At 41.5% G+C, this 12,974-nt stretch overlaps 1 protein-coding gene across 5 annotated transcripts in view; it reads left to right on the top strand.

The window, feature by feature from the left end:
- The window catches only part of LOC147019777 (calcium/calmodulin-dependent protein kinase type 1D-like), a 66,649-nt gene extending 53,896 nt beyond the window's left edge, over window positions 1-12,753 (top strand). For 2 of the 5 annotated variants that reach the window (XM_085894482.1, XM_085894483.1), the window contains 7 exons: window positions 1,321-1,447; window positions 3,670-3,745; window positions 6,415-6,527; window positions 7,072-7,150; window positions 7,738-7,825; window positions 9,595-9,733; window positions 11,701-12,753. In XM_085894482.1, coding sequence (XP_085750608.1) covers window positions 1,321-1,447; window positions 3,670-3,745; window positions 6,415-6,527; window positions 7,072-7,150; window positions 7,738-7,825; window positions 9,595-9,733; window positions 11,701-11,798 — 720 coding nt within the window. In that variant the 3' untranslated portion in view covers window positions 11,799-12,753. The remainder of the gene's footprint in view (window positions 1-1,320; window positions 1,448-3,669; window positions 3,746-6,414; window positions 6,528-7,071; window positions 7,151-7,737; window positions 7,826-9,594; window positions 9,734-11,700) is intronic. The other 3 variants (XM_085894487.1, XM_085894484.1, XM_085894485.1) reach the window with 3 other exon arrangements.
- Window positions 12,754-12,974: the final 221 nt, after the last annotated feature.

Here is a 12,974-nt window from a genome sequence, read left to right as displayed (position 1 = left end):
TTCAGGGTTCCTCATCGTGACTCGCACACCATCTAAACAAGGCTGCACAGTGTATAATTAGTAGACTCCTACAGGCCATTAGGCCGACCAGAAAACCAAGATGGTGGCCATATCACTTTGTCTGGGTGCTGTGGTGGGCGGAGTCAAGCGACGGTTGTGGGTGTGGTCCGGCAGCTGTCTGCCCAATGTGGCACATTTTTTAAAACCGACCCCAAAAATAACCCCAACAACAACCGTAACAACAGCAATGTGAAGGACTTGTGGACCTGTGACATGTCGCAGGTAAAAACCCTCGTGGAGGATGAAAACACGGCCACACAGTGGTGAGATCACGAACAATAACCAATGGGACGAAATAAATTACATAAATTACACACAATGTGCCCCTGGATCCACGATAGCCTTAACAATATGCCTTATCTCCTGCACTCGGGGAAACGTGACATTAAGAAAGGAGAAGATGAGATGGAGAGAGAAAACGTGCTCCACATGCAATGCTTGCACACGTCGTCTTGATCTTTGTTAGAATTCAGCTAAATGGCTCGGGGCTTGACCAAACTGTGCCCTGCATGCCGGTACCAGCCACTTTCTCCATACATGGCCTGCTCCACAACGAAGGGGCCCAGGACAAGAGAAACACGACTGCACGCAGGAGAAACACCACAAACTACCGAGCAACAGGCAGCAACTCCTGCAGGTGTGATCGAACCATCCGTGACACGTCCCCATTGGTTAACGTGCCTGACAGATGATTTATGGGCTGCGCTGATTGGTAAGCCAGGGAAATTCCACATCACAGACAGTTCGATAGCTTGGAGCCCACCAGATGTCCATATATGGGCATGTTTATGGCACGTGCTCATGGGCCATGCTGATTGGCTTTCAACTAAATAAGAAATGCCATTTAAGGACAGATAACAACAGGGATGATTCAATAATGGAGGGAGCGGGCAAAGGCAGGCCTTAGACACACTGGGGACATGGAAATGAGGTCTCTTCAAACACGTGCTTGACATGCTTTCTCATATATAGAAATTACACCACATTTAATCTTACATCTGTGAAATCGTCCAATCTATCCTCCATTTTACTCCAACACAATATTATATTTGGAATCTTTTTTTCGGATATTATTTTTGGGGATTTACTAATACACTTACATCAAGGTATTGTTTTTATGCATATATATTTAAAAACGGGGTTTCATGATCCATTTTGAGTGCCTCAGTTGCTTGTCAATCACTTATGCCATTCATTTTGCTCAACTTCTAAATCACTTCTTAACTCCTGACTCCATTTCACCATTTACATTTCCTTCAGCCAGAAAACCTTTTGTACTACAGCCAAGACAAGGACTCCAAGATAATGCTGAGTGACTTTGGCCTCTCCAAGATACAGCCAACAGGAGATTTGATGTCAACTGCCTGTGGGACACCTGGATATGTTGGTAAATGCATCAAATAGTACACACGATCAAATATCAGTTGATAGTTAGGCACTGGTGTCCAGGGGGAACCCACAGTAGAAGAGAATGAAGGATGTCCTTTGAGTATGTAATGAGAGGCAGGTGTTAAGAGGGATAAAGGTGCAACCTTGGTGCACACCACTGAATACAGCCATAATGATTTATCAACCAGTGGTGGTTTCTTAATTTTCTTGAACAAACCAATAACAGTGACCATTGTTAATGGTTAAAGAGTTAGTATTTTCCAGACGTACTAGTGGTTAAAGACCTTGATTAATATGTTCTCAATCTTTCCTTCTTATCAATGGTCACCAAAAGCCATCCACTATCCATCCACGATTGCCCTCCCCCATTCCCCGAATCCTCTGGTATTCTATTGTTTGCATGAGAGCCAGAAAAATATAATCCTGCACTCCAGGATGAAACACTTGGAATGAATAGTGATGAGGAAGAGATGCTTCAAACATCTCACCTGGTTTGTTTACTGTATCTAACTAGATCTGAGAAACTGCTGAGACGTAGTGAAACAAGTCGGCAAACTTGCACTTTCGACATCAGATGTCACTCACAGTAGTTAATTTATATAACAGTGTGTGTGTGTGTGTGTGTGTGTGTGTGTGTGTGTGTGTGTGTGTGTGTGTGTGTGTGTGTGTGTGTGTGTGTGTGTGTGTGTGTGTGTGTGTGTGTGTGTGTGTGTGGATATATACACATGTATATTATGTGTGTAAGTTGTTGTTCTGACTCCACCCACAATTTCAATTTGGAAAGAAAAATATATCATACGGCCACCATGTTGGTGCTTCCTGCTAATGCAAAGTCAGACATCTTTTGAGTTTTCATATTCACAATTGCCATGCTCCCCATATAAGTTTTCCCTTCATTGTAAATTGACCAAAGCAACAGTTAAAAGGATTTTGAGCAGATGGGCATCACGGGCCTTGTGAAAATCGGCCTCACCTGTGGTCTGTTAATCAAATGGAAGACAAAGAAGTAAAGAGCAAAGATTGAGTCATCAGGAGGAACCTGGATAGGATTTGGGTTTCAGCCGCTACTCCACAACCGTCAAACGCATCCAGGTGCAGCCAAGTGGGCCTTACAGAAAAATTTCTGCAAGAATTCACTTCTCCTGAGAGCTAACGAAAGAGAGGAATAGAGAGTAAAAGAGATGAAAGACAAGAAAAAGCAAGAATTACAATGAATAAAGAGAATTGTGAAAAAATTCGAAAAAAGTGTGAAAGGAGCAAAGAATAAAGATGTCGGGAAGAATCCAGACAGATAGCTTTTGCAGCAGTTACTCCTCAGGCTTAAACGCAGCAACATGTACAAGTTACCAGAGGAACTTATACACAACCCAAATAACTATGTGGCATTCTCTAAAGCAAGGTTTAAAACCATGTCATTAAAAATGGTCTTTTTCCATGGTCATTATTTACTTTTAATGATGTGTATGTATGCATCAGGAAGAAGATAATTGGTTTTGGGTCATTTATTGTCACATACTGTTTCTTTTCTGTGTGTGTGTGTATGTGTGTGTGTGTGTGTGTGTGTGTGTGTGTGTGTGTGTGTGTGTGTGTGTGTGTGTGTGTGTGTGTGTATTTATACATATATATATATATATATATATATATATATTTTATAAATATTATACATATTTTATATATATATATATATATATATATATATATATATATATATATATATATATATATATATATATTGTGAGTGGGACAGGTTACTATGACGGGCAATGACATGCTCATGGTCACATATATTTTTCCACATATCTTGACGGATGGGGCGGGGGTTTTGTGGCTTTGAGTGAGGAGGGATTGATGCCTTACGGTTGGGAGGAGGAAGGGGAGGGTGAGGACTTGGGATTTGAGGTGAGTGGGGGAAGAGCAAAGATGAGACACAGTTGGGTTGAGGCTTTGGGAGGGGTTGAAGAGTTGTGGTGGGGGAAGGGTTAAAGGTTTGCAGAGGGAGGGTGAGGATTTGGGGTTGGGAGGCGAAGGTTGAGGATTTGGGGGTTGTGAAGGGCGGGGGGGGGGGGAGGGGGTGGCAAGTTGACGACTTGGTCACATGTTACATAATGTGGAACTTTCTCGGGTCCCTGCTCGTATAAATGAATACAGGATGAAGGCTGGAAATATGCAAATTTACGAAGGTAGTGAAAGGAGTTAACGACTTGTGACCGTGTGTTTCAGCTCCAGAAATCCTGGCACAGATGTCCTATGGTAAAGCGGTGGATTGCTGGTCCATCGGAGTTATTGCTTACATACTGTGAGTATTTGATTTGCTTGTAATAATCATGGACACTTTGTTTTCTACACGGTTTTCAAGGTACATAGGAGAGCTGAATTTTGGGTCAAAAAACTCGGTAGTGTAATTGTTAGAGCGTCAACTCCGAGTCTGGGAGGTCAGTGGTTCAAACCCCCTACTGAGTCATTGGTACCAAAGACTTAAAAATGGTTTGTGCTGCTTCCTTACTTGACTTTCAGCATTTAAAAAGATAAGAGCATATGGGTTGGCATCCATGGGGAGGGCTCAACTCTGAGCCTCACATCATGTAAAAAAATATTTTAAAAATGGTGATGAACAGGGACAATAAATGTGTAATCAAAAATGTATAGTGGGAGTGAAAAATAGTCCAGGTTGTTATCAAAGATGATTATGAAATGGTGGTAAGCTGCTAAGAATATGGTTTTGAAATGCGATAGCTAGAGAGAGATGATTCCTCAAGCGGGACAAAGAGGAAGAGATGAGTCATAACGCTTAGTTTTGGAGGATGCCGACCGATGAGACGAGTACATAAATGCGTACTTGGGATGAAAAGATGGTTGATAGATTATCAGAAAGTGCAGTGCCTGATGAAAGGAAGAAAAAGATCACAAATATGTTTGTGAAGGAATATCAACAGGTCTTGTGTCCTTGTTTCCTGATGTTGGATTCCAGTGATGACCACAACCTTGGCATCCAGGAGTGCAAAGAAGGATGTGAGATGATATTGTCATCAGTAGAAAGCAATACTATTTACATTACATGCAAATGCCTTGCAAGAATGGACTTTGTTTGACAGAGTGTGCCCAATTGGTTGTAAGATGTGAAAATGGAACGTGGCCTCTCCAGGACAGGCTATATCTGATGCTGAGACCCAGTAGCTCGAGAGGCTTCACTTCTCTTGATATTTATCACAGTAAAACGGAGAAGGGTTAGCAAATTGCTCCTTCTTTCGTCTGCAGCACTCGGCTGCAGGGGAGCATCATTGGCTGAGGGTGCGGTTGTGCTGCTGATGCAATGCTCTCTGTAGGTTAGACCAGGAATTTGGAATTTGTTCCAACTCGGATAGCAAGGAGCTAAATCATCTCAGTTCTGAGGTTGTTTTGTCATCCCGTATCTCTTTTTTATTTTTTTATTTTTTTAAAAATGTTTGTCCTTTCTGCTTTTTCAATGTTCTCCTATACTCTTTCACGTCAGAAAAACATCAAAAACCCCAAAACCCTTCTGCATCTATCCTGACCACCCAATGCATCCTTTCCTGCCCCCCATTCCTCCCCACACCCATTGTTTGTCCAAGTCTCCCTCAATTTTATCCTTCAACTGACAAAGATGACATCAAGGGTGATTCTGGTGTTTGCAAGGAGGTAGGCGGATGCATCTGAGGGCAAGATTGCTTCAGTTAGGATGGGATAAACTGATGCATGAAATGCAGTGTAAACTTTTGCTGAAGCAATCTGCAAAGTTTTTAGAGACAGCATGATAAATCTTTGACTGGTTCTTGAATTAACAAAGCTAAATTCAGCCTTTAATGCTCAGGCAGCTTACTGATAAACAGCCATTTTATATTACTTAAATTTATATTACTTTAATTAAACCGTGATCAAACAAACCCAATGGAAATGGGGAGGGAAGAGAAATTATATGGAATGTTGGACCTTACCATGAGAAGTCAATCCTTTAATAAATAGCGACTGTGAGGAGTGAGACCTTCTGCCAAACAGGAGTCCTTTGCCGCCATGTATTGGCGGGTTATTGTCAACCCTCTGTAACTGGATGAGGAATGAAAGTGTTATGGGCTTGTCAGCCGGGTCACGAATGGTCTCTCAGACCCGCTTCCCGACCTTTGACCTGAAAACCGACGAGTCACAGATAACTCCAAGGCATGACGGCTTCCTAAGTAACCACGGTCGCCGTCTGAGATGATTAATTTAGATAGGGTCCTCGCATCCAATTCCCACATCACCTTCCATAAAAATTAACTCCCCTAGGTAGGGAACCATGCACTCGACACCCCAACATTATTTATCAATTTTGTATGGCCGAGCGGAATCGTAAGTGGGACGTCGGCTAGTCTGACCGTAATGAAACTGCATGGCAAAACTCCCATTCACTATTTGCACACTCCTGTCTAACCAATGGAGAAAGAGACAATCAAGCAGGTTGGAAACGAAAGGTCTTGTTAAACAAAAGCACATATTTAAAGCAATGCAGTGTCACACGAGAAAGAATCTTACCCTTATACATGCAAGCTCCTTCGACAATCTTGAACGTAAATCTACAGACATAGGTGCTTCATTCATTCCGGGAAGTTGGACATGTAAGGTCGATACAGAAGGTGGGGAAGCAGAGTCGAGTGGGCGGCGCGCTGGGGAAGGTGAGGAGTTGGATCCATGAAAATGTGTTTGCATCATGTGAAAGTCTTATGGAATATTATATTCCATAAGTGGAAAGGAATATTTGAGTCGAACAAATAAAGGAACCTACACCTCAGTAGAAAGGAATATGAAGAGATATAGAAATTACAGCATTTTAAGAATCATTGCTAATAAATACAAATATCAAATGTTGCTATTTCATTGACTCTCGGTATCATAATAATTCACACATTTAAGGAACTATAAAAGCATTTAACATCATGTGTTTGTTTCTCCTTTCATTGTCTGCCCTTGTAGGTTATGTGGTTATCCACCTTTCTACGATGAAAACGATGCAAGACTCTTTGAGCAGATTCTGAAAGCAGAGTTTGAGTTTGACTCCCCCTACTGGGATGCCATCTCTGATTCTGGTATGTTTATATCAGGCAGGTGAATTATTATAAAGTGCAATATTATTGTTACACTTGCGAAGGAAATGAATATTTTATAAAATGTTTTTATTGGAGTTGAAAAGGATTGCTTTTTCGCAAGCAATTTGTGTTCCTCCCAAGTTGCCCTATGTAGATGGCATTGGACCTTCTTTTTTAATCACTGCAGTCCCTGTAGGGATAGTTTACCTGTGATGGTACCTGCTGCGGTATTTTTTCAGTAAATTGATGTAGGGTTGTTTAAAGATTAAAAGCGAAATGCTGCTTTAACTATGTTACAATGAATGTCGGTGCAATGAATGCATGGTGAATCTCGGTCGTACCCCAAATGGCACAGTCAGTCTGGACTACGTACCTGTGCTTGGACAATATTGTTATGAATGTCACGGTCTGCCCTACGTACGTACCTGTGCTTGGACTATGTTACCACAAATGCCCCAAAAACTACAAGGACATGAGATACCAGTGTACTTTTACATGAGCCAAAAGTACATGTGCATGCTTACACCTCCTCGTGCTTTTTCAGCAAAAGACTTCATCCGAAAGCTGATGGAGAAAGATCCTGAGAAGCGCAGCAGCTGTGATGAAGCACTTGCACACCCATGGTAAGACCACTGAATGGAAGTGACGAGCAAACAAAAACAAGAGCTTCAGCTTAGTAAGCACTTCAAAAATGTTGCGAACATATATTTTCATCAGTGAAGGTTGGTGCAACCCCATTGACTGTGCTGAGAACGCATTCAGAAGGACGGTTTCTTTTCTGGCATTGAGGAGCTGGTACTTCAATGCCATTGACAGGGACAAAGGCGATGTAGAATGATTTGATACAAATGAAAGTTTTTGTCATTGCCATTTCATTTTTTCATGAGAATGGAATATGTTAGCTTAACATTTAGGAAAGCCCTTGTAATTAAGTTGGAAGTGTATCCTCAGAGTTAAAATCCTATTCTTCCTTCCAGGGTTTCAAGGAAGTGGTGCACTTCGATCACATTTCATCCCTCTGCCTACCCATGATCTTTTGTATTCCATTAACCTGACCTTACTCAACCCTCTCACTTGCAGGTTACCATGTTTGTGTCCGCCCACTCATGAAATGTGTGAATGCATCGTGAGGTGCAGCTTTTGTGTGCGTTGGCTTCCTTGTTCATATTGATGGTTTCACTTGGTTTGTCATGCCTCTGACCTCCCCAAGGATCGCTGGTGATACGGCCTTGCACAAGAATATCCATGGCTCGGTCAGTGAGCAAATGCGCAAGAATTTCGCCAAAAGCAAGTGGAAGGTAATTTATTCTTGCTTTATCATTTTGATTGCACTTTATCACTCCTGAAGGTAAATTACTCCTTTATCTTTACAAAGAACAATTGCTATTTTTCATTTATTGTCTTATATTCTAACTTCCTGTTTTGTAACACAAAAAAAGGAAGGAAAAAGGAAACCCAGGCTTGATGTTCGTCAAATAGTTTCGCCTGATATTTGTTTCTTGCTTTTAAAATAGTAAAATCATCTGATCTGATCTGATCTTGGAGGTTTTTCTCTGTCTCTGTCTCTGTCTCTGTCTCTCTATGTCTGTCTCAAGAAGAGCAAGGCTCTTGAAACAATAAGGTTAAACTGACAGTGGGGTAGCAAGGCAACAATTGAGCCCAACCAGTAAGGGTATGAAAGAGAGAGACAGAGACTAGCAATGAAGATGGTTGTTGGATTGGGAAGGGTTAATGGGGGTAATAAACATCCTGGGGCAGGATTGGGAGAAGGTGTGACGCAGGGTGGTGGGGCACTGCCTGCTTGAACTCCCCGGTGGGACGGATGGCATAGTACAGCCGCTGGAAGGCAGTTCCGTAGAGGTGTGAAGTGTGGAACAAATGAGTTGAGGTGTGTGGTAAGTCTGGATTTTGGAAATGTATCCAGGAGGGGATATTGGAAGAATGGTTTCATTCTCGAGTTGCTTGGGAGGGTCAGAAGCCAGAGAGCAGAGGGTGCATTAAAAACTTTAATCGCAAGATACACTGGTGGCACCCCCACCAAAATAATTAAAATTATGTTGGGGGAGCAAAGATAACATCCTGGCCAGAACATTCCAGATCATTATGCATCTTTTGATTGGCTGGTGTGGTCATAAAAAGGGCAATGCAGTGGAAAGACACTTGGAGAAAGTTTGGCTTGAAGAACACTGGTTTGTAGAGAGATAGCTGAGGCCAGAGCTGGGTATGTTTAGATGGGGGGGGGGGGGGTGGGTTCGATTCGATGGAACTTGGTAGATGAGTTGGGTAGGTGACAATAACAAGCAAATTACATTTTGATTGAAGTCCGGATGCAAATCTGGCCTATCAGTGGGATACAAACAATAAATGATTCAGCCTGGCAGACGTAAACGCTCCACCGAGTGCCAGTATAGTATTGTCTTGTTTTGAGTAATAATCTGTACATGTCTGTGTAACCATGAAATTCATAATTGTTGCAAAAGTCAACTTTATATAACTATCAACAAAGCTATAACTTTGTATGAAGAATGGGAACTGTTATTGTAAAACTGAGTGAGGTAGTGAAATAATATAACTTCATTTTGTTAATGTTCTGGCTCTGTGTTCTTTCTTCTGTTTGCGTCCATAGTGAGCGGTTGAACTTGTGGAGAATAACATAAAATTTATGACCCCAATTAATCCCACCTTCACGTGGGGTCAGCTACATCTGTCTAACCTCTCCACGCCCCTTTATCGTATAAGCATTCTCTCTCTCTCTCTCTCTCTCTCTCTCTCTCTCTCTCTCTCTCTCTCTCTCTCTCTCTCTCTCTCTCTCTCTCTCTCTCTCTGTGTCCTCTCTGTGTCCTCTCTCTCTCTGCATCCCCACCTCTCCCATTTTCCTCTCCACCACCTCCCTCCACCTCAGTTTTGGTTACCCTTTCTCTTCCTACCACCTATATCCATACTAAAGATGCTCTGGTTTAAAATAGTTTGTTATTACTGCAAAATTCATATAAATATGCCAACATAAATGTGTGATTTTGTTTTTCTGTTTTATTTTTGTTTTTGTCTTGTTTTTGAATAATAAAAGCAAGCCTTCAATGCCACTGTGGTGATATTCCACATGCGGCGGTTGCACTTGGGTTCGAGCAAAGATGGAGCCAGGCGCAGGGCGAGTTTACGCTCACGAAATGGGCAGCTCGTCATACCACGAGTGACCACCAAAGACTGTGAGTTAAATTTACGTCCTTGTTCGGTCTTCGTTCATATGAACGGTTAAGAGGAACAATTTTTGAACATGTATCGATGAACATGGTATGTCCTTTGGGAAGAGTACGACCGGAGCGTAAGCACACATTTGCAATGTCTGGTTGTAGTTGGGAAGATCCCTATTTAAAGTGAAGGTACGACCAACTAGTTTAGCTGTCAACCATTTTGATGACCAGGTGATCTCACCATCAAAGGTTTGTTTCAAGTTCACACAAAACTGGTTGTTTTTGGGAACATTCGTATTCAAAAATGAATGAGTCACTCGATCGATCACTTGGTGGTCAAACCATTGAACCTCAGTCTGGATTATTGGGCAGCAATACTAGTTACCTCTGCCACCGAAGATGAAGGAGGTTATGTTTTCACACCTTTCTGTTTGTCTGTGACTTGGCAAAAAAAAAATTCGCCAAATATGTTGGTCTGTCGTGTTTGTCTCTGTCTGTCTGTCTGTCTGTCTGTCTGTCTGTCTGTTTGTCACACGATTTTTGGCCACAATTTTCAAGCAATCATTGACACTGAATTATTTTGTGTGTGTAGGTGACCAAGGACAGCAACGCTTAAATTTGGTGAAGATCCAGATCCGGATCCGGATCTGAGAATTTTTAAAGTGATTCTTCACCATTGAGAGATGGGGCCAAAAACGATATATAGTACAACAAGCCGGTAGGCGAGATGGGTGGTCGCTAGACTAAGGCGAATTTGAAATATATAGATAAGAGAACACATCAGATGGCATTTTTGCCGTTCATTGTTCCATATGGGAACATGACGAGCAACTGTCCATTCATCATTTGTGTTCAATTCCCTAACCCTACATTCGGGAATCCCAACACGAACGTTGGGGTGAAAGCATATAGTAATATAATTGCATACCGTTCATAGTTTTTGACGGATCAGGCTGAAAATTTTTGACAAAGGTTGATTATAGTGCACATAAAAGTGTGGAAGCTGATTTTTGATTTTCGAAAAAATATTTTTTTTTCGGATTTTAAAAAAATTTCAAAGTCCTGTTGCTAGGCAACGGTGGCGTCCATAGCAACGGTGCTCAAAAGCATTCAACTAGATCCTGGTATGAACCTACCAGTCAAGTTTCATCAAAATCGGTTGACTCCTCTGGCCTCCAGAGCTGTCCATTACATACAGACAGACGGAAAACCTGAGAATAACGGCAGTCTCGCGACCACCCAATATCTCAAAAAATTATGAATGGATTCACACGAAACTTGGTGGACAGGTTGGGAGTGCTACGTAGAAGAATTGATTCGATTTTGGTGAAGATCCGAATCCCTAGATACGAGAATTATTTAATTTTTCAAGTGATTCTTCACCATTGAGATTAGGCCAACAACGATATAGTACTGTTTAGCATGATATTTCAAAAATGTATTGATTGAGCTCTGAAATGAATGCGAGGGAAAAACCTTCGGAGTGTAGGCTTTATTTCACTTGATTGAAGCCGCTTCTACAGACACATCAAGGAATGCATGTGCAGCAAGGAGTACATGTGCAGCAAGGTATACACGTGCAGTCGATCACCGCAAAATAAATCAGCAATTAGCACGGAGTCCGGTATACTCTCAATTCTTACCATTCAACGAGCACCAAGTGAACCTCCGCCGTAAATGACAATGCCCCAGGGACAATCCCACCGACCGCGCGGAATCTCGGTTTTATCTGTCCCGTGTGCGAGCCGCGCGACATGTGATCACGCGTCACCTCCTTCAATTCATCACAAGCTCGATATGTTCTCGTGGATCAGACATTACGTGGCAGAGGTATGCGCTCTACCACGTAACCTTTGAGTTGGTGGTGTTATCATTTTTGAGCATTAATATTTGTTTGTTTAAAGAATGAGCTGAAAAGTACCATGTCTGGGTTCCAATCTAATTTGGTCTCTTTTTTTTTTCTTTTTCTTTTCTTTTAACAGCTGAGGACTCCATGGCATTGATGTCTCCTCCAGCTTCACCTGTTGAGCTGAAGCATTTGGAGAGACAGGGTTCGAGAGTCGGAGCTGTACAAGAGTGAGAGGTGGGCCTATGCTGGAGACCAAGTGAATACCAATGAAAACCCCATTGCCAGGCTGCAGCCTTTCAGCCAGCACGTTTCTGGGCTTGGCCTGAAGCTGAGTTGTTGTAGGCATTGTTGCCAGCTCAGGCCCATTAACAAACACAAATGGCCTGACATGAGCTCAGAAGTTTTTGGATTTGGTTTCAGCATTGAGCACAGAGTGAAGGGAGAATGAGAATGGAGATAAATATATTTCAAGTCATGATGACTGCCTATTTTGGGTCGGTATTAGCTCTTTTCAGTCTTCAGTGCCGAGTGGATGACAAAGGTTGCACAAACTTTTCTAAGGGATGTCAAGCCTCATTATTCTGTGCACGCGACCATCCGTTACACGCTGATTGAAAATGATGTGCAAATGACGTTTGTAGTTGTGTGGAATCTACGTCTTGTGCCATCTTGTGGGAACTACATGCCTTTTTGTACATGGCTCAAAGTGCGGTCGCTTGACATGCTCGCGCATCAGTTTTGATAACGTGTGGACGAAAACTCATTCCGTGTCATTGAATGTGGTTTCACAACTCGTGACTCGAGTGAAAACGAATGGGAAATGATGTGGGAATTGTGAAGTGAAATAGTTTTGTCATGGAAAGTGTAATATTATATCACTTTGTGTTTTCGAGAGTAACTTGCTTTTTGATGTTTATAAATATTTCATTCCGTGCACCCCCCCCACCCCTCCCTCTTTCCCCCCCAACAAATGAATGTTTTTACTGTCATGTTAGAAATATTTTTGTGTATGATTAACATTTCTAATTATTATTTTTTCTTTATGATGACAGGTATTTGGAGATTTTTTTTTTTTTTTGCATTAAATTATCAGAAAGGATTATGGAGAACTGGTTGATGTGTTAAATGTGTTCATGGACCTATAAAATGTATTACAGTCCTAAATTAACGTGTTGCTGCTGCTGTTGTCCTCTTGTTACTATTTATCATGTTCACTAATAGTGTGCACAAAGTGTTTTATAAAATATATGTATATATATATATATATATATATATATATATATATATATATATATATATATATATGTATATATATATATATATATATCAAAAGCAAAATATTATAAATATTACAATGATCATCATGTTCCTGGGACACTGGTTGTGTTAGATATTGTTGATGAGAGA

This window comes from Eptatretus burgeri, chromosome 9 (assembly GCF_056783735.1).
Source record: "Eptatretus burgeri isolate ZD-2024b chromosome 9, Ebu_testis_v1, whole genome shotgun sequence".
In the NCBI taxonomy this organism is placed as follows: Eukaryota; Metazoa; Chordata; class Myxini; order Myxiniformes; family Myxinidae; genus Eptatretus; species Eptatretus burgeri.
The sequence above is the reverse complement of the archived record's forward strand: the minus strand, read 5'-3'. Positions and strand labels throughout refer to the sequence as shown.